Raw genomic sequence first — 21,995 nt, 5'->3', positions numbered from 1 at the left:
CTCCATGTGCCCAGAGCTTTTAGGTGACATGGCCTTCAGCATCTATATGCACCTAAAGAGTGGAATAGTCTACCACATGATCTCAGAAATGCTCCGACGTTGTGCTCCTTCAAAGCCAAACGAAAGACTTTTCTGTTGAGCTGTGCATTTTCTTAAATGTCTTTGTGTGTCTTAGTATCTATTGCTGTTTACCTTTTTTAATGTCGTCCTATCTCTAAGCACTCTGAACTACTTCTGCATGATATGGTGCTATATAAAAAAAATTGAATTGAATGACCATGAACTGGTTTATAGAGGGGGTGGAGGCCTTCCTCATTGTGTCACAGGGATTACCCAACAACTTCATTTTGTACCAACCACACATGATGAAACAAAAACAAATTTCCTTTGTTTTATTACAAACAAATACAGTACAAAATCTCTACATATTATTTCAAGGCAACATTTTCATCTTTTCAGTTGCTAAGAAAAAGGTCATAATACTTGAAGCTTAGAAAAATATGCCTACTGAGGTCAAGAAAATGTACCCATTTAACAATAATCAGTATAACAGCATTTCACTTTCTACAAATTGTGAATCCATAAACACACATTTTATGAATAAATTTGAAAATGTGATTTATTTACATGTCAAAAAGGAGACTAATGGTAAAGAATGCATTTTTCATTAGTTGACTGACTAAAAAAAGACCGTTGAGCGTTGATACACGTCCCATTATGAGCACAGAATGAAAACAGCCCACAGCGGTATGTTATCTGAAAGCCCTTGACAAAGGTGCATTACTCCGAGTCCATTTGTTGAGGATGAATGGATGTGTTGACAGAAGCCCTTCCTGGGAGTGTCAGTGTCTTTCAGGGGCAGTGTTAAGAGTTGTTTGTTGAAGTCTCCTCCCTCCTCTTCCTCTAGGACGTGTGTGCTTGGCCTATAAACGTTGCAGGGTGGAGGTGATGATGTCCATGAAGGTGGACTCTACACAGTAGCATATTTGAACATCAGGGTCAGTTCCACCCAGTTCTTCTGCTGTCCTCTGCGGTAAAGTCAGCTTTGAGGATCCTCCTTCTCCTTGAACCAACGCTTCCTGAGGCTTGTCTTTCAGATACTGTAGCCCTAAGGTAAAAAAAACAACAGATTGCTCAGACATTTATTGAACAAAGGTTGATCCCTTCAATAGTTATCTTTACCATCCATCTTGGTTGCACTACAGACTTTTACACAGTCTGTTGTACTGTATGTACAATATATCTCTTTGGAAAGAGTCTACCAGTACTATTTTTGTACAAAAAAGTAGCATTTTCATGTTGATTTAATTCTTATTGTCTAATATTACAAAAGACATTGTTACTAATCATGTGTACAATACTTACGTGCAATGAAAGGGTCAATGTCCCTGGCTTTGGTGGCAACATCAGAGGCACAGACTTGCCCCACTTGCACTAACAGAGCTGCAACCTCATCATAAAGTGGAGGGAAGGCCTGGCAGAAGGCCACCAGGCAGGGCAGGGTGGGCATGAAGAAGGAGAAGCGCTTGGCATGAGTCAGCACTAAAAAAAAAAAAAAGACACCACATACATACACTTAAATGTTTACAAAGGTCTTGAGCATTCTTTAAGACAGCAGCTTATAAGTTTGTGCATACAGTATGTTACACTTATGTAATGGAGAGAAAATGCTGCACTAGCTGCCAAAGGCCAGATGGTGGCAGCCAAATATAGAGAGAAACACACCAAGGCAAACACTGTAGGACACTAGGTGATTTATACACAGATTGAGTCTGTTGGAAGGAGCTCAAATGATGGAGATCAACAGATTTGGTTTGAATAAGACATGGCGACAAGACAAGCACAAGCATGAGATAAGTCAAGAAAAGCTGTTCTCAAACCTGTAAGGAGGGTTCCCATGACACTAATGGCCAACCTGGCCACACTGAGGGACTTGGGTAGGGCATACTGGGTGCACAGGTAGGAGAGCAACTGAATTGCAAAGATCTGTGAGGAAACACACACAATCACAAGAGGTTATACATTTTCCTACTTATTTATGTTGCAAATATAAATAAATAAAGGCAGGGAGAGGAGAGGACAGAAGAGGAGAGGAGAGGAGAGGCCTCACCTGTTTTTCCAGCTGGGGCTGGGCCAGCAGCTCTGGGATAAAGTCCAAACAGATATGGATGGAGGGGATGCCCGCCACAGTGAGAGGCAGCAGAGCTTGAGGGTAACCCTGACAAAGAGACAATCACAAGAAATAAAAAAAAAATTGCAATTTACTGAAATAATGAGGGAGGAAATAAAGAATACAAAGTTATTTTTTGATCAAGTAATCATTTAGGCTCAAAGGTAACTCATCCAAACTTGTGTGTACAGTATATTGAAAAAAATACACAAAGCAGTGTGGACAAAGATGGATTATCAGTGTGACAGAGGAAGGACGGGTGCGGTGAAGTTCACCATCTGGTCGTCTGCTACTTCTGGGAGTGTTGCAGTCACCTACCACTACCGCCATGGCAGAGTGGGATGCTAATGAGGTCAACATGACTTGGCACCTTGTTGAAGAACTGACTAGAATATATTTTCAGCAATATGCCACCGTCACACAAAGGGCCTTCACATTATAACATTAGTTTCCAATGGTAAGCTCAGGAGGAAATCTAGGCATGCAGGAATGTTAAAACAAAAGCACCAATAACATTTTTTGACTTGTGTCATATTTTAAAGGGATAGTTCAACATTTTGGCAAATTGGCCCATTGCTATAATCCCTATAGTTTTAGGAGTAGGTTCAGTACCTTTAATTGTTGGTGTAAGCTGTTTTTAGAATGGCAAGCTGCTCAGAGCTACGCTACGGAGGCTCATAGAATTGTTTCCCTCATCAAATACACAATCCAACAACTCCAACACGCTCTGGTGGACAAGTTGTGACCTGCACATTCACCACGCTATGAGATAATAACAGAACGTTACCAGACAGAGTTGTTTTAGAGGTAAATTTATACAGAACCGCTGATGTGCGTTCCTGTCCGGGGCAGTTTTCCGGCACGCAGTCTCTGCATTTGCCTCTAAAACAACTCTGTCTCGTAACGTTCTGTTATTATCTCATAGCGTGGTGAATGTGCAGGTCACAACTTGTCCACCAGAGCGTTTTGGAGTTGTTGGATTGTGTATTTGATGAGTTTGATGAGGGAAACCAAGAAATCCCATGAGCCTCCGTAGTGTAGCTCTGAGCAGCTCACGGCTCTGCTCCGCCGTTCTAAGAACAGCTTACACCGACAATTAAAGGTAACGAACCTACTCCTAAAACTATAGGGATTATGGCAATGGGCCAATTTGCCAAAATGTTGAACTATCCCTTTAACAGTTTTCCCTCCGTTTCTGACAGTAAACCATGCAGCCTTTTTTCTCTTATCGTATTACCTGAAAGTGAACCAATTTGGCGATGTTGGGGTCAGCAATGAACATCTGATGCAGCAAACAACAGATGAGACATTGCACCTCCCTCAAGTCGCTGAGCAGACCTCCCTCTGGCTCGGCATCCTCCATGCCCCCCCTGGCCCTGGGCGCCAGGCTTCCTTGTTTTAGTTTCCCTGGCGTGGGACCCCTGATGCTCTTCAGCAGGCTCTCTGTGTTGGCCCCCAGCTGCTGCTCCTCAGAGGTTGGCATGCACACCTCAAGGAGAATCTGGACTGCTGCGCTATCCTGGGGGGGATTAAACAGAAACAGGCGGTTATAATGGATGGGTGTTAAAAAGGTCATCTCACATGCTTTATAAATCTCCCACTGCATTGAACATAACTACTCCTTTGCAAAGTGGGTGTGAATATGTCAGTAAGTAGTTGAAATACCTGTGCAGATAGAAGTGCATTCTTCAGCTCCTCCCTGGTGACCTCAGGTGTGTCTGGCTGTCCAGGAACCCCCAGGCTTGAGACGGTCTGCGTCTGACGATCGAAGTCGGCCGTCTCCTTCAGGTGGCAGTGGAGGTACGCCTTTGAGGCCAGCAGGTAACCATTCAACATGTGAAGCACAATGTCCATCGCAGGAGGACACCTGCAACAAATGAATCAATCAATTAATAAATGCATACAGAATGAATTGTCCATTTGTGGCCTTGTGGTGCAATTTGAAAAGTACAGTCAGGGACAACCACAAAACTTTAGAAAAAGAAAACAAGGCACTAACACAGTGGAGTCAAAGATCCCCTAAGCTTTATTGATGATGGAAATCCGATTCTAAAAACACATTTAATGAACTACAATAATTCCTCAGAAATCTTATTTTTTTAAGATTAAAAGTAGCGTTTATTTGTGTGTCCACCGGCTGTATCCCTTTGAAGTGTGTGTGTGGCTTTTGAGGGCGCATGGCGTCTGTCTGACTTCCCATTTCTCAGATCATACATTTCTATATTCTTACCTCCATTACTCCGACCTCCCATTTCTCTGATTTAAGTAACCCTAACCCTCTAGAATAAGTCGGATTAATGGGCGGTTGGACTGACGTATGCTCCCCGCTTTTGAGAGGATGACAGTGCTGTAATTACCTGTACACCCTCTCATCACAGCGCAGCACAATGAGAGGATCCACCATCAGGTCGTTCTGAGTGTATCTCTGCTGCCTGAGCAGCTTCGCCGAGGGTTGGAGGGCATTTACTGTCATCACCCATAACCTGCAACACAAACACATTTGTAGAGGTTTAACATTCATTCATACTGTACTTCAATTAAGTGTTACGAAGAAGAGAAAATATAGAACATGACGTGTAACATCATATATAACTGATTAAAAGTTCTGTTGGAAAAGAAATATTCAAATACAGTGTGACACACTTCAGTTTAATGACTTTAGTGATTCAGTTTCTCACAGATGAGCTTGTGGCAGGATTTCACCCTCAGGCTTTCTTATCAGACCAACACTAAACTATAAACAGCGGGGGGAACTCTTGGAGCTCCAAGCCTTCCTGCAGCTAACACACTCTCATCAATCAGATGATCTGTGTGAAATCTGACACTGCTGCCCTCCTCCAAGATTCACCAAAGCCTCTGGTCTAGTCCTCTGCAGCATCCACTGCTACAAGAGGGAGTTAGGAAGAGAAGGGGGAGGAGGGGAGGGGGCAACAATCCCTTACGTCTCCCTCGGTTTCCCTGCCTGCCCTGAGCTCTTCTTGTTGGAGACTCCTATTTGGATCGATAGGATGTCTGCTCAGAGCTTTGGTTATCTGTGCTCCAGGGGCAGAGTGTAGGTCGCTGTCCTCTGTCCAGAGGGTTCACACAGCCCGACAAGAGTTTCCTGGTTCAATACCTCTGATCTATTCACACAGCGGCCGAAACTCTCCAACCACATGTCCTCCTTTAATCCATTTACTACTGAGTCTCATGGCAGCTTTACAGAGCCTCGATAGAGATGACACCATGTCAAAGTGCTTTTGCCGACCTTTTCCTGAAAAGTCAAACATAAATTTGACTCGAGAAAAGGGAATATGACTTAATCTGTGTCTTCATATCCATGTTTTTCTTTGGGTCTTGAGTTCAGATGTTATTTATCTCGTATTACGCTGAGCTCCCAAAGAGCCCAAAATCTAATTAGTGAAGACAACATACTTGTTTGAACTCATTAATTTAATGCATACAAATAATACTAACACAGTAAATAAACCACATCCATGAGGAATATCAATTATCTGTTACTTAATGTGAAATCTAAACTTGTACTATGTAAATAAATAGAATATCCCAATTACCATGATCCATTATTCCCACAGGACTTTCAGTGGTTTTCTCGAATGAGGCTGCACAGTTGCATTTTCAACACTTATGTCCACAATGTTGCAATCAAGTCTTGAGTGCATACCTGCGAGGCATTACGGTGTTGAGGCCCATCCAGAGCTTGCTGAGAGTCTGCAGTATGCGGCGCGGCACCGCGGGCTCCAGCAGCAGAGCCATGCTGGATGTGAGGGCTTCGGCATAAGGGATCAGGTCACCAGGTGAGAGGAGTGTTAAGTGCTCCAGGATCCGCATCAACCTGGGACTGCTGGATGGCATCTTCTGGAAGGCTGAGAGGTGTGGGGGGGGGGGGGACACTATAGCTGTGAAGTCTTGCTGCAAGTTATCACAAATAGCTGCTGTACAAGATAAAAAATAAAAACTACTGAGCTATCGTTCCCTCCAAGCGTAGACCTCAAAATAGTTAATCAAGTCTGTTGTTACGACTCAACTAAAACACCAAACTATGGAAGAAAGAGAAACTATTTCTATTGTTATCATACTTACAATCAATCATTATTCTTTTCACTGTCATACAGAAGAGGTTTGCAGTTCAGAAGGATCAAACAAACACTCTAGATGCATTACAACACTTTTCAAACTTTGCTTAAAATACCACTTTGTAAAACATATATACACTATGCATTAACCGGCATAATGGTGTGTAAAAACGATATGTTACACTTATGCTTTTGTTAAGAATCTCTATCAATGAAAAGCCGATTACGGCATAATCCTCTGAACCCTGAAGGATTAACCACTGAGATAAGATTTGAGTTGGATAAAGGCTTTCACCTGCCGATGTATTATCACTTCTCTTTTCCACTCATGACTGATTACATGGCATGTGACTGACTATACATGGCAGATTACTATCACTGGTGGTTAATTTACCATTAAGACCTGTCTGAATTCACTTCTCTTTAATGGATGTTTTTCTTTTTTTACTTGCTCGGCTAGGGGTATTTTGAGAGAAATAAATAGGCAATCTCTAAATTCAGAATCACTGTCCCTAACCACATTTCTTTCGTCCTTGTTCCAACATAGCTCACCCTGGTGGAGCTGGCTCTGAGAGTATCTGCAGGTGTTGCTGGGGAGCATCATCCTCCTCAGCAGGGGCAGAGTGCCAGTCACCTCCTCCTCACACACCCAGTCCTCCACCAGACATAGGTGGGGAAAGTTGGTGGCCAGGAGCCTCAGCAGGGCCGAGTGCAGGCCTGGGACGAGGGAGGGGAAAAATGAAGGTTGTTTGTTGATTTTTTGTTTTAAGTTGTTTTGTTTGTGTGTGTTTCTACATTTCGTTATTATTAAACTTTTGTTTATGCAGGTAATCTCATTGAGACACATAAATGGCTGAAATTCCCTGCCACAAAAAAGGAAAAAATACATAAATACCATACTTTCCAGACTATAGAGCGCACCTGAGTGGAAGCCGCACCAGCTAAATTTTAAAAGAAAATGCATATATAGGCCGCACTTGAATATAAGCCGCAGGTTTTCATGTTGTAACATGAGATATTTACACAGAAAGACAGTAGGGAACTGTGCAAGTCCGCTCGCTTTTCCGCTGTTTTGGTTACGCTCCTCTCGCCCATGTGCATTTGTTTACAACAAAGCCGGCGAAAAATCAATAAATGGAGCGGTGGATAACGTTACATAACATATACGATGTTACGGCGTGTGCGTTTGTGTAGTCTTAACCGCCATAAACAAAAGATTACGGGTTACGAAACGCGTTTGTGTGCAGTGTGCAGAGACGAGAGCTGGGACACCGGGGCGGGGAAAAAAGTAGCGGCTTATAGTCCGGAAAGTACGGTATACATAATACATAAACATAAATATCCTGAAAATAGCCAAACATGTGTATGTTTGTAAAGTAAAATGTAGATATATATTCATTAAGACTATGTCTCACCTCCTAGCTCCTGCTGCAGCCCTTGGGCCTGTGTAACCAAGTACTTAATGGGGATTTGGTCCATCAAGGCTGCTGAGTAGGACTTTGGTTTCCTCTGCATCAGGGCTTAAAAAATAGCAAGAAGGTGAATGAAGCAAAGAAACCATGGGGCAGTAAATAGACAGGGTGAAAACATGAAGCAAAAGAAGGACAAGACAGATTATAAGTGTTTTATTTGGCTGTGTAAGGACGGCAGAGCCACTGTGCCAATGTGTTAGAGGAGCGGAGGTGATTTTTCATTGACGTGGGTTCATTACCACTGCTGATGGGCATCATTACTCCTTCCTTGAAGGCTACGGGAGCACTTGGGTAAACACAGCAATTAAAGAGATGGGCATAAACTCTCACATAAATCTGGCCTAATGAAGGGCACAAGGAGAGCTCGTCCTGGGAGAGTATAAACACTGACTAGGCTAACTGCTAATGCTCAATCTAACCTACAGCTGTCCTAGTTAGCTTAGCTCCCACAGCCATTGTACTTGGCTCTTTGTCAGCCCTCCATTTATTCTGTATGAAGCGGCCAACAGTCAGTGTCGGGAGAGAAAAGGATGAATGACTGCACATCCAGAGTGAGAGTGTCTCCTACAACTTAACAGAGGACAAAAGCCGCCATTCTTCTCTCACTGCCTGACAAATTCCCTCCATCTCACATACAATGCCTTCTTCAGTGGAGGAGATGACAATGGGCACACTTTACACAGCCAAAAGAGAAAAAAAAAGAAAAAAAGAGCAAGAAATAGAAAGGAAAGGAAGTGAGCCAACAGCACAGAGGGAGGACAAGCACAGTGCTGTATGAGGCAGAGTTATTGTCTTGTACATACCTAGCTGTTTGGTGCTGGCCAACAGGTTCTCCTCATAAGACAGGATGTAGTACAGGATGAGGAGCTGGGTGGTGATGGAGTAGCGCTGTCGTCCCCCTCGACTGGCCTCCCCTTGCTAAACAACAGAGAAAACAGAGATAAGCAGCATATATGCATCAGTAAAAGTGGGGATAGACACTTCCAAGAGGTCAATATAAAATCCTGGGATGCTTAAAATGGGAAATTGATTGATAGATTACAGCTACAATAATTTAGCCTAATAACAACCACCTACACCTCCATTATCAACTTTTCAACAAATTCTTGACAGTAACTGTTATTTTCTTAAGAAATGTTTTCAAAACAGGAGATTTAATTACAAAATTTGGATAACTATATTCTAATTAAGCGTTCTATTACCAATACTGTAATAAGTTACACTGAAGTAATTACAAATATGAAGCTCAGAAGCGAACATTAGGATGGATTCAATAGACCCATAGTAAACTCCAACAATAACCATAGCTAATAATTACAATAATTAAGTCAAGTATATCAGAGTAGCAGGAGTTATTTAAATTAGTGTAAAAAGGTTACATTATGTTAAGTACCATTAAAGACATGTAACTCAATTAATTCTAAAGAGGAAATCATTGCCTTCAAACACTTAAACATACAGTTGTATAAATATGAGTGCAATGCACAGAACTACCAACTTTTTCAGCTCTTAAGTGCAAGTTTAGACTTTGTCTGTTCTCGTAACTCACCCCAGCAGAGCACTGAAAGACATTGAGGATCTCCTGCTCCGTGATAGGCTGGTTGGTGGCCTCGGGGTTAGCTTTGGATGCTGGAGTGAGGATGGAGTTGATATAGGCGTCGATCAGAGGAATCAGCTGGGTGTGGATGGGGGTGGTCGTCTCACAGAGCTGGCGATAGATCCAGTCCTAGAAAATGCATCGCAATATAAAATTTATTATTCAAGACAGACGTAAGGAACACGTAGTGTCAAGTCACCCAGCCATCACTGTGACATAACAAACCTTGATGGACACTTTGTGCTTGGTGAAGGCTCGGCTCCGAAGCAGCTGGTAGATACAGTGAATTGGGAGGAATCCTGTGATGTTGGCACTTAAATTATTGGTCACTGCGACCCGAACAGCATGGGCTGTAACCACCTAGACACCAGAAATAATATGTCATTAGTACAGAAAAAATTGACCTTTCAAAGAACACCTACGCAAGTTTGACTACATATTGTAATGGAAATGCAACGGTGAAATAATTTCTCTGCCTCCTTCTCCGACAACCCTCTATATCGCTCAATATGAAGGTTTTAACATCACATTATTGAATTATACTGCCATATAAAAAGCCTTAGAGTAACCACAATATGCCATCATCACTGCAGGAAGAAAATAAATCAGCTGCGAGACACGATCTATGTACCTGTTCTGTGAAGATTTCCTGTGTGAAGATGGTCTTCATCTTGCTGAGAGAGCTCGGCTTGATAGCAATCTGCAGAAAGTTGAACAATGCAAAAAAATATATAAAATACAATTTAAAAAAAAAAAAGAAAAAAAAAAAAGACCATAAGCAGCAGTAGGTTTACTCTGAGTGAAAACAACCTGCAGGCAACAGTGCTGGTATTTTGTAATTCCCTCCTTTCATATTTCGTAAGAAAAATTCTACATGGCAGGCACAACATCACAACATTGAATTGAGAGGATTGCCCTAGGGTGGAAACAAACAGGCTCTAAATCCAATTACATAACACATCTTAGTGGAAAATACACTGAGACAGGAAAACTACTTAGCGCACAGGCAGGAAACAATTGTGCACTTAATAAGTAATAAAACACAAAATTGGCCACGGGGTATAGAGTGTCTTGGTAGATATGTGTATGCTGCAAGTGTTTCATCAGTGATATAGTCTTCTTCATATGCGCCACTGCTGCAGTGGAGGAGTGGGGCCAGTAGCTGGTCAGCCAGACTGATGTATTGATCACTGCCTCCCTCCCTCCCTCCCTCCCTCTCTCCCTCCCACCTAGCACCTTACCTTCATCCCCAAAGTAGAGCACACCAACTCAATAATGGAGCTGAGCTGGTTGCTATGGAAATACATGGCAACCAGTAATAGCATCTCTCCAAAAGAAGCAGATACGCCTGCAGCACTGTAAGGAAGAAGACACACACATATGCAAGCAAGGCATGTGAGAAAAAAGACACTTAAAACTTGTTGTTAATCCGGCAGTTTTACGGGACAGAATTTTAATAAAACTGATTATAGCAGCTGCACCAAACCCCCCACACACACACATAGTCTCCCCTGAAGTCTGTGATGATTGATGTTTTAAGGACTAGTCATCAATAAATGTGCATTGCTGCACTTATCACTGGTTATTCCCATGAACAACACACATACACATGGGGAATGTCAAATGCCTCCAAAGAGTGGAAACAAGACAGACTCAACTGAGAATACCAATACATCGGATTTGCCAGATTTACTTAAAAAAAAAAGTCTTAATTCCAATTACTGCAGAAACAAAATTATGCAGCCCCCGAGCTTCCCTACATAGCTACTGAATGTTGGTACTGTTTCTGCCCATCCTCCCCCTCTGTTTTTAGAGTCTGTAAACTCTTCCCCGACTGATCCTCTGCAGCAAAAGATCAGAGAGCAAACCCATACTAGTTTGTGGTAAATACGACAACAGAGAATCCTCTAACAATCACATATTTGCTGACAAAATACTAAAAACGTGATGAAATATATTTGAAATATTAATATTAATAGAACATCAACTATGCAACAGCAACTGACAGTGTTAAACAACTAAAGAAATACAAAATAAGGAGATTTTTTCTATCCAAAATGTGGTTTACGCATCTTGTACTAAATATATTTATGAAATGTTTATGATGCTTAACTATGTTTGCTAAGGCAACATTATGCAATCGTTACTAATTCTGTAAAAGGCAGCCATCCCATCATGAATGGAGTCGTAACACATCAGGATAAATGATTTTACATTACCATTTCAGCTGTTTACAATGTTCATCTCTAATTTATTATGTGATGTTTTATGATTTTAAAACAGCTAATAGAATATTTAGAGTGGAAATGTAAAGGCAGCACAAAAACTTGTGCCCTAATGCAAATGACATGTTAAACTCGGTTTTGCTTTTGCACCTATTTTTAATGTACTACAGTTAAAAGTGGGTACAGAACGCATAATGTATCACTGCATAATAATCATATCATATAGTGATATTACTTTTCAAAATAAAATTTGTGCCATTTAATTGAGTATGGTTAAATACTTATTATTCACTATTAATGTGCCCATAAAAACAAAGAACCACAGTTTTCCATAATAATACCATGTTATCAAAAATATTTTTAACTATATTAGCATAGCATAGTAGTTAGTATAATGGTATAGAGATAGATTTATCTTGCCTCTCAAAGTATTCCTCCTCTTTGATCATCCAGCTCAGCCACATGACCATCAGCTGCTCTTGCTCTGGAGTGCTAGACACAGACAGACATACACACACAGAATAATGTTCACACTCCATATAACAAAAGGACAGTATGAAATGCTCAAAGAAGCAGACAAGACCCCTGGCAAGCAGCCTGCATTGGCAGTGAATCAGGACTCAAGACCACCTGTTAGTTGAATAGAGTTTGTGATCCCAGCCTTTGAAAAAAACAACTTCTGTAAGTACGTCAAGAAGACTAGCTTTGTGTACCTGACCAGAGTGGGGAAGGCCAGCAGCTTGCAGAAAGACAGGGAGACAAAGCGAACGCCAGCAGGGGTGGCTGGAGGCCGGCTCGTCATCAGCTGTAGCAGCTGCTCTGCCTCTTCATCTGTAGGTCTGGAAAATCATCACAATGAAGAGATCATTCTTAAAAACGTGACATTTTAAAAGATAAACTCCTACTTTACACAAATTTACTGTCTTTATTTTTGGTTATAATGTATTAAATGAAAACATTTTGAGCTATGAACCAAGCAATATGTTCCATCAATACATTAAAAACCCCAAATCATTATTAAAACAAATACAGTAGATAATGTGTCCTCTCTGTCAATGGGCATTACCTGAGACCAGCAATGCCCATTAGGGCGCAGTAGAGTCGGAGCAGAGCGCTGGCCTTCACCACATGTTCCTCTCTGAGGCCAGAGTACCCTGAGCTGCCCTCCCCTATGTCACCATCGTTGGGCACGTGAGTGCTGCGCGAGCGCGGCAGGATGGCGACCAGCTCCAGCAGCAGCTGCCTGCGCATCTGCCACAGCACCGAGCTGCTTTCTCTCTTTCGCTGGCAGGACAGAGAGAAAAAGAGAGGGAAAGACACGGGTCATCTCAGAGCTCATAGCAGTGCTGTGCTGTTTATGTTGTATCTTATTGTGCATGTATGTAAATTATAAACAAAATGGGAAGTTCTAAATGAGGACAGAACATTTCCGCAAGGCCACACAGCTGAGAGAGAGCGTTATTGTCTATTAAAGAAACAATAAAACATTTCTTTTAAAAGAAAAACACTATAAACTGCCAGGAGATGGAAGATATCCATTTCCATGATGTCTTTTGTTATATTTTAGCTTAAAATGTGGGCAGTTCAGTTGAGTTCAGCTGACAACTGATCAGTTCAGTTCAGTGAGAGGGTATTGTCTATGAGAGAACTGGGATCACGGCCAGAGCTTTCATTCAGGGTAATTACATTACTTGCCCATTAGAAACCCAGGCTTTATCCAGACTAAGGTGATCCCACTACTACTACTACTACTATTACAACAACAACAACTACTACTACAGGCAAAGAACATGTCAAACCTCTTTAACCTGACTGTCTAATTGAACTCAAACCATAATTCTTGCATGCATGACCTAGTTAAACTTCTCAGCTAAGTTTCATCCATGAGACGAAGATGTAGTAGCTTTGTGTTTGCTCAAACAACACTGCTTTAACAGGCCATGTGAGTGTGCCACAACATGGTTACACTTTTACACCAGTGCTCATGTTCATTCATATCCTGCCTACTCACCTGCTGTCCATTGCGAATGAACATGCTGAACCAGGTGCGGACTTTGCTGTTGGTACCCAGAAGTAGACCGCTGACATAAGAGACGAGAGGACTGACTGCCTCATCTGCTGTGTCTGGTTTGTAGTCCAAGGTCAGAGCCACACCCAGGCCAGGCAGGTGGCACTCCTCCACCTGGGGACACACAGAATTAGAAAAGATACGTTAAATACGTATCCCCCCCCAACCAACCAACTCTCAAATGATGGTGTCTTCCAGTATATTCATTCAGCATTCGAATTAAAGGAGGTTAAATAAAGTAACTGGACTTATAGCCTACTGAGTCTCCACACCAGTTAGTTGGACCAGTCCCAGCCTGGTCAGATGCTACATGAACTGATGAGGCCTCTTGGATGAGAGGTGAAATGTCTTCCTAGACAAATAACTAAGTCCAGTTGAACCTCCTTTGAAAAAAAAAAAAAAAAAGTTGTTGGCGGGCTGGTGAATTTTTTTTTTTTTTGACACGAGTCAAAAAGAGCGATAATTCGCGTATCTCGCGTTTGGTCGCGCGTCACAACTCGAGCGAAAAAAAAGCGTTCTTCGTGTTTGGTGGGAAGCCCGTTGTGGGTCTTCCCTAGCCTGGCTCTCGCCAGACCCTTGTAGTTCCGCAAAGCTCCACCAGAGGCGCTACGCTCAGCTTCACACAAGGGTCTGGACTTGAGGCCAATGCAAACTTCTTCCCCGGAGCAAAAAATAATGAACCAATCAGGATCGTCGGGCGGGACTTTCTGAGGTGTGACGTAGCGCTGAAGCGACTGTTTGAGTCAAACAACAATGGCGGCTCGCAGTGAGTGGCTGAAGTAGCACGTCATTCAAGATAACGGACAAGTGGTTTATCCAATCACATACAAGATTTTTTTACAAGGCCCCGCCTTCTGAAATGAATCGCCTATGGAGCAGTCCCAGACCCTTGTGCGGAGCTCAGCGTAGCTTTGCGGAACTACAAGGGTCTGGCGAGAGCCAGGCTAGGTCTTCCCACCAAACACGATGAAAGAGACGAAGACGCGGAGGTCCCGTCGCCATAAAAGAATCGCGTGTATTGCGTCGCAAAAAAAAAAAGTCGCGTAGCTATACCGCGTCTCGCGCCTAATCGCGTCTTTGCGTTACGGCCTTTTACACCGTGGACGTTAACGAATAAACGGTGACGGTGTGAACGAACAACATAGAACAGGACCAGACGTGGCGTTGTTTCCTCTTTTCACCGACAGCTCCACTCTCCCTTACTTACACTAACTACTGTTATTGTTGAGGCCAGAGAATTGTGGGATTTGTAGTTTTTGACCAATCGCAGGTTGTGCTCTTTCTTTTTTGTGATTTTCCTGGTTCACACATGTATTTTTTTTTTTTAGGGGCAAATGCGAGTGAAATGCTCGCCCATGGTGGGCATAAGAAAATTTAAGACCTGTCTAAAATTATTTAAGACTTGAACACAATAATTAAACAAATTTAAGACATTTTAAGGCCTAAAATTTAGATTTTAGATTTAGACTTTTTAAGATCCCGTGGATACCCTGTTATTTCATATAAAAGTTTTTAAGTGCATACATATTTTATGATGCTGTGTATTTCAGGTGTAGGTTAATATACACACACCTCAGGAGGCCTGTCATTGATTGGTTAAAACAAGGTAATCAGTAGATGGGAATTAACGTCAGATTTAGTCACGGATCACCTTCAAACTCTCCTTGTCATGATATTTGAATTAATTATACATCAACACCAGCATCTATATGTTGCTTCAAAATGCAATTCCTGTTGTTACATCACTGCCCTTGTACCATTACACCATCTATACACGATTCAATCTAATCCATATGTTGACAAACACCAGCTGCCAACAACAGATTAGTCTTTAAAATGTCCTAATTTCAGCACAACATGACATGCACTACTGCCTGAGGAGAGTCCTCCTGATCCATCCTTCAACAAAGCAATGAAACTGTACAACCTCCTGGGCTTCGTTCAATAACTGACCTTGTGCTGTAACCTTCTCGAGAGAAAAGGCGGAGCAAAAAGACAAATTTGTCCCTTCGGGGATAGTATCACAAAGTGTATCACAACATAAATCAGTAGGGACGAAAAATCTTTTGTGAATTAACTCACTACATCATGCAATACATCTGTGGAGTAAAACTTCATTATTAGGTCTTTGATAATAATAAATACAAGCAAAACAAACAGTTCTGTTGAAATCACAACTTTTTTAAGCAACATTGAGTCTCCAAACGAATACCCTGCAACACAAACATGAGGCCATGCAGCAGACGGTATTTTTCTTTTCTTGTGTTGTTCTTGTAGTAATAATAGTGTCACTGACCACCATGGCTCTGATGTTGAGGGCCTGTGAGGGGTTCATCTGACAGAGCTGCCTTAAGGCCTCGGTCCTGCGTCGCCCACCCACACTCTCCTCATCCTGACGTTCTCCATTCTTGATCAAACCTCTGCAAACTGCACAGACAGACAGACAGACATGAACATGTAAGTAAACACGCAGCACATATGAACCCACTGAATTTCCTACAACTGAACATTTTGATCCTTTAAAGAGGCTGATTTGTATCAGCAACAAGCTCACTGATACTGATGATCTTCCAGAAAAGTAAAGTAAAAACTACACAGTCAATAAATTTTAATACTGTATGCCACAATCATTTGAATAATGTAATCTATCCCTAAAGATTTCCTGGCTTTCTGTACATCACTACCCAACTGTAACACTTTATTTCCACACTGTTGTGACAAGCCGTGTTCATCTATTAACACACACACACACACACACACACACACACACACACACACACACACACACACACACACACACACACACACCATAGAATCATGACTCATTTATTTGCCTGTAAATAAGATTTAACAGCCATCAGAGGAGAACATTTCCAAGGATTTATGTCATTTTCCAGCTGACGGTTTAAAAGGCAAACTGTTTATGGTTAGCTTAGACTGAAATGATATTAGCTTCCATCTCTGCCACGTCTGGATTATTTCATAGCCCATAAAAGAGCCGGTAGAGTTAGGTCTGGTTACCAGACTGTGTTCAATGTGATAGGCCTTGATGATTCTAGACAGAGTCATTTCCCACACTTCACCCTTAAATCAATTTATTTCACTTTTAACTGATCAAGGTCTTTTCCAGTAACAAAAGCAAAAAGGATTCTTTGACAGTGACCGGTATGCAACATACACAAATAAGCTATTGACTTAGCCGTGACCCTCTGTATGATAAGGAGGCATTGGAGACAGCAGGCATTTTCCTTTGAGTCTCTAAGAGCACACAGTGGTCGCTCTCTGAGCCAGAGTAGGACTATAATGTTCATCATCAATCAAAGACAAATACGCCTAACCTCAGGCCTGTGGCATGGCAAGAATTACAGAGGGAAACGGTTCAACTCAGACCACAAACGTAATGGCAACTGAATAACAATCTGCCTAGAATTATAATAAAACGATCACAGAAAGTCTGTAAGGTGATGTTGGGTAAAGGTCTATTCCTGCCACAGGAGGCACACTCTGTAACTATATGATGCCAATTAGCCAGCCACTCCATCTCACATTATCGGCTGACATTAGGTGTAGTGTTGTGACACAGATGAATTACCTTCATTGAAGCTGTCAGGCACATTGGCAACCAGCAGACACAGAAACCAATCACCATTTCGAACATGAAGCAAAGCTTCTGCCACATCCACAATGGGCAGCAAGGACGGCAGCTCTGTGGAACAGAAAAATTAGCACATTTTACACTGTTTAAAATATCAGGTGGGGTCTACAATATTTACCTGTGTATTCTGTATTTTCACCTCATTAATACTATCAACCCCCCCCCCCCCTCCACACACACACACCTTTATGTCACAATTAGAACGATAATCAAGTGTAACAAACTCACACAATCAGTTAAAGTGAAATTCCGGCGTAAGTGTAAACCATGGTCAAACACACCATAACACCGAGTTAGACCCCCCCTCGAGAGATCAATTTGCCCGACCGCTACATTCACGAGATCCACCAACTTCAGCAAATACCGCAATATCGCCACACACGGCGCTGTCCGGATCCACTGTCTGACCGCAACCAAAACGAGCCGCTCGTTGGTGAGGAAGCCCTGACGAGTCGATCACCGAGTGCACCGGAGTTCCGCAGCTCAATCAACAATTACCTCATGGAAATACAATCAGAGTTTTTTTTTTTTTATCTTGCATATCACTTTATAACTATTATTATCGAGTGCTGGCCACGATATAGGCGCAAATGAGCATTTTTAAGAGCTGCGGAACTCCGGTGCACTCGGTGATCGACTCGTCAGGGCTTCCTCACCAACGAGCGGCTCCCGGAGGAGAAGTAGGTGAGTTGAGTTGCATCTCCTTGCTAAAGAAAACAGGCAAAGCTAGCAGATGTTTGACAACTCGTACTACGTGCTGGGACCCTGTGTGTACTATTGATGACATTTGGTGCAGTTCTGAGCATTATTTTGGGCAAATGGTGGCGTTTTGGTTGCGGTCAGACAGTGGATCCGGACAGCGCCGTGTGTGGCGATAATGCGGTATTTGCTGAAGTTGGTGGATCTCGTGAATGTAGCGGTCGGGCAAATTGATCTCTCGAGGGGGGGTCTAACTCGGTGTTACGGTGTGTTTGACCATGGTTTACACTTACGCCGGAATTTCACTTTAAATATGATTGTTAACCATAAACAGGGTCTCTGCAGGTTTCACCAGCTCAAATTTAAGACTTTTTAAGACCTTTTTAAGACCATTATGGATGAAATGTAAGACCTATCATGACAAATAAAAAACATACAAAAGAAATGTGGAGTCACAAAATTAGAAATTGATTACAATACATAAGTTGCGTGTTAGGCTTGTTTGTAGTTGAAAATACACACAAGATGCAAGGAGTTAAATACCTGCTTGTAAAATGCATAGGACATCTGCAACCTCTTCCAAATAAACAGGGCTTTCAAAAAGTTCAGACGATTTCAAGAAAAACTCTCCATTTGAATCTGCCACCTGGGAACAACAAGGAAAAAGAAAACATAATTTGATAATCAAACATCCCAAGTCATCAAATTATTAAAATCCTAATAGCCTGTTATTCTTTTCCAGTGGAATATAAATATACAAGTTCGGCTAAGTACATAGAAGTTACCGGTGTCCTATTATTTCCCTGGATTATGCTGATGGACCTCTGACTGTACCTTATTCATGATTGCCAACAGTTCACTGAGAGTCAGGCGGAGTCTCCTGAGAGGATCACTGTGTTCAAACTCCAGGGTCAGGCCGTGCTGCAACTGTGACACCAGGATGCTCTCTCCATTAGAGCCGCCCGCCTTGTGCCTGGCAGAAGAGACAGCACAATGTTTGATTTGCCAAAAATAAATAAATCCCCAAATCACCAGACTCTTGCATTAATATTGTAACTTATATGCTATACCTCAGCTGCTGCTCCTTTCGTGCATCCTGCTCTAAAGCGTGAAAGTCAACAGACAAAAGTGCTACAATGGAGTTGACAGCTTCCACTCCTGAGAGCAGGCGGAGGATGAGCTTCTTGTCCTGTGCCCAGGTCTGGCTCTGATCAGCTGGGGCACACAGAGCCATCCTCACTAGGCAGGGAAGCAGTAGCCTCAGCTCTGGATCACTTAGGGCAGCCAGGCGAACCACATCCACCTTCTGCATGGCTTCAAATGCATAGGCACTGACAAACTGCAGCCCCATACTGTCTGCCATCTCTGCAGACAAACCTTGCGAGAAAAGACAAAACATAGAGGAGTTTCAGTTTGCTTCTGAAGCAAAGAGAATAGACAGACTTACATTTAGCCAGCCTGTGGGAAAAGTACAGATGCAATGAATCAACTAAGACTTTAGCAAACACACAGTAACACTACAAAACTATATCATGCTAAGTAACAGCAAAAGCTAACAAAGGAGACTTGATTAACTGCAAATACAATGCAGTGGTAATGCATTCATTTCTGAATTTACAACAGGTTGGTCTAGTATTTATGATGCCCGAGAAGGACGTGTGTTTGTAAACTGAGAAAAGACTTACATTAGTTGCTATAATATGATGTTGCCATTAGGCTAATGCTAATGCTAGCTACTACTGGAAACCTTGTCAATATTATCATTACACCCGACGTGGTAATTGCAGTCCCCACGTCAGAAAATGACTTTTACTCACTAATACCACACAGACGTGCATGTACTGTAAAGCACAAATAATACCATAACATATAATTAACTCTAATTTGACAGCTTATCAATGCTTGCCGGCTAGGCTAAGCTAAGCTAGGCTAGGCTAGGCTAGGCTAGGCTAACTTCTCCTCCGTGTTGTCTAGTCTGTCTCCGCCGTGTAAACATTAAACAGTTTATATAAATATAATAATTAAACCAGGATAATCTTACCTCGTATCAGGACGACGTCTTGTTAAATAGAAATATCACCATCGAGGCCTTGGGACCTCGGACTAAGGTCTGCACCGCCGAGCTCTAACACGGGTGACCAGTGGTGACCCGGACCAACTTGTCTAAAACCTAAAACCTTTTACCGATAATTATGTTTATAGAAATAATTATGTCTTAAAAGCAGCGTTATGTCTCACTCACGCCCCTGTCTATTATAGATCCCGCATGTCCACCGGTGTTTTTTTTTTGTCTTTATATCTACAGACAGTGCAGATATGTCAGTGTTGTTTCAGTGAATGAGCTGAGCCACAGTCGGACTCAGCAGCACCGTGTGGTAGCGCTGACAGCACTGACACACTATCAGCGGACAGACTGCAGGCAGCAGGCAGGCAGCGCTGTGATGAAACACACATACACACGTTACTCTCAAAAAGTAATCAGTTGTAGTTACTAGTTCCTTTCCCCCAAAAGTAACCGAGTTGGTAACTGAATTACTACATTATTAAAAGTTACTAATTACCAGGAACAGGAACAGTAACTTATTTTCTTTTTTTTAAATGCTCAAATATGTAAAATTACTTTGACTAGCCATTCCCATAGGGGGCTAGTCCAAGTAATTTTACATATTTGAGCATCAAAAAAAGAAAATAAGTTACTGTTCCTGTGACGTAGCCATTAGCCATTCCCATAACCTCCCATTTGTCTGGAACTAACCAACTCACTCAATGTTCCTCCGCACAGGCAGGCTCCGCGACAACACAGCGAAAATTGCTGATAAAGTTACTAATGTTAATAAGTTAATAATTGCCAGGAAAAGTAACTATTGCATCACCTTTCTTTTATAAAATGCTGAAATATGTAAATTACTTGGACTCGCCCCCCCAACCTCCCGTTTATCTGGAACTAACCAACTCACTCAGTATCCATCCGCACAGGCAGTTCCAAGTTGATGGACTGGGGGAAAAAAAGCGTATTAAAGTACACTTTAATGGGTGTATTATTTTTATTTTGTTATGGGAGTCAAGTAACGGCGTATTTTATTGTCAGTAACGGTAATGGCGCTATAACGGAGGAAACAATTTCTTTCTGTACTGAAAAAACGTATTCCCATCACTGCTGACACATCAAGTCAAGTGTGATGGAGATCTTGCTAAAGAAGCTGCAGCAAGTTGTCTGCCCTAGGTTGATCCGGATATATATATATATATAAAAAGACGCTCTACTCTATCTACCCATGTGGATAAAATAACTGAAAAAAAAAAGCAAGATTACCTTTTGGATACATAACCACAAGTGTGTTACGGTTTAATTAAATACAAATTGTGATCAATTTCCTGCACCATTGATAGTGAATGGAAAATAAGACATTGCAGAGACCAAAGCTCTTATGGCAGGTGGTCAAGCTGCAGAAATTAATATGTATAACAACGTGGATCATAAATATCTTTATACCTTGTATACATTTCATCATAGCCTATGTAAATTTAGATTTATAGCTATGGCTTGCTTGGTTTTACAGTTCTGTTAGGCACTGCAAGTATTTGTTTACTCTCTTTAATATGTGTTGACTTGCACCCATCCACCCATTGACATGTTGTCTGGGTAAATTCCGCTGCATTTTCAAGGGCACACTGACAGCACAGCTGCTGAGGGATGAAGTTCAACACAGGAGGACCTCTGTGTATTCAAAGGCTGCTGACAGCAAGAAGAAATGCAAAGACGTCTCAAATGAATGAATTGCCAGCTGCTGCTACTACATGACTCCAGGGCAATTCAGCAATTTCTAAATTATTTTGCAGGGTTATTTCAATGCCTTTCCTGCAGTGTGGTAACAAGCTTGCAGACTTGGTGTAGTACAACAGAAGTAGGTGATTACTGCAAACAACCATGATTTCCCAAAAAGAAAACATGGCACTGGACTGAAAATATATTTTCAGGGTTTTTATTAAATATTGAATGTATTTATCTACACTCAAAAAAAAAGACCAAATA

At 41.9% G+C, this 21,995-nt stretch overlaps 1 protein-coding gene across 1 annotated transcript; it reads right to left on the bottom strand.

The window, feature by feature from the left end:
• Window positions 1–386: 386 nt before the first annotated feature.
• On the bottom strand, window positions 387–20,359 carry ints2 (integrator complex subunit 2). Its single transcript, XM_085797317.1, has 25 exons — window positions 20,004–20,359; window positions 19,033–19,339; window positions 18,797–18,935; window positions 18,506–18,608; window positions 17,201–17,314; window positions 15,905–16,035; window positions 13,552–13,722; window positions 12,607–12,824; window positions 12,254–12,379; window positions 11,961–12,032; window positions 10,557–10,671; window positions 9,947–10,015; window positions 9,541–9,675; window positions 9,268–9,444; window positions 8,522–8,636; window positions 7,662–7,766; window positions 6,799–6,963; window positions 5,835–6,036; window positions 4,528–4,653; window positions 3,836–4,037; window positions 3,408–3,689; window positions 2,111–2,218; window positions 1,881–1,986; window positions 1,366–1,542; window positions 387–1,108 (listed from the first exon to the last, which is right to left on the bottom strand). The coding sequence occupies exons 2-25, from the start codon at window positions 19,323–19,325 to the stop codon at window positions 924–926; spliced, it is 3,636 nt and encodes a 1,211-aa protein (XP_085653443.1). The 5' UTR covers window positions 19,326–19,339; window positions 20,004–20,359; the 3' UTR covers window positions 387–923.
• Between the last annotated feature and the right edge of the window lie 1,636 nt (window positions 20,360–21,995).

This window comes from Trachurus japonicus, chromosome 14, assembly GCF_045865225.1.
Source record: "Trachurus japonicus isolate A0001 chromosome 14, Traja_1.0".
Classification (NCBI taxonomy): domain Eukaryota; kingdom Metazoa; phylum Chordata; class Actinopteri; order Carangiformes; family Carangidae; genus Trachurus; species Trachurus japonicus.
This window is presented reverse-complemented; position numbering and strand designations above follow the sequence as displayed.

Coding starts and splice junctions, on each gene's coding strand:
- ints2 (XM_085797317.1), bottom strand. CDS start 19,325: ATGGCAGACAGTATGGGGCTGCAGTTTGTCAGTGCCTATGCATTTGAA. Junction 8,637..9,267: donor TCTTTCAGTGCTCTGCTGGG/GTGAGTTACGAG, acceptor TCTGTTGTTTAG/CAAGGGGAGGCCAGTCGAGG. Junction 1,987..2,110: donor AGCCCCAGCTGGAAAAACAG/GTGAGGCCTCTC, acceptor GTTTCCTCACAG/ATCTTTGCAATTCAGTTGCT.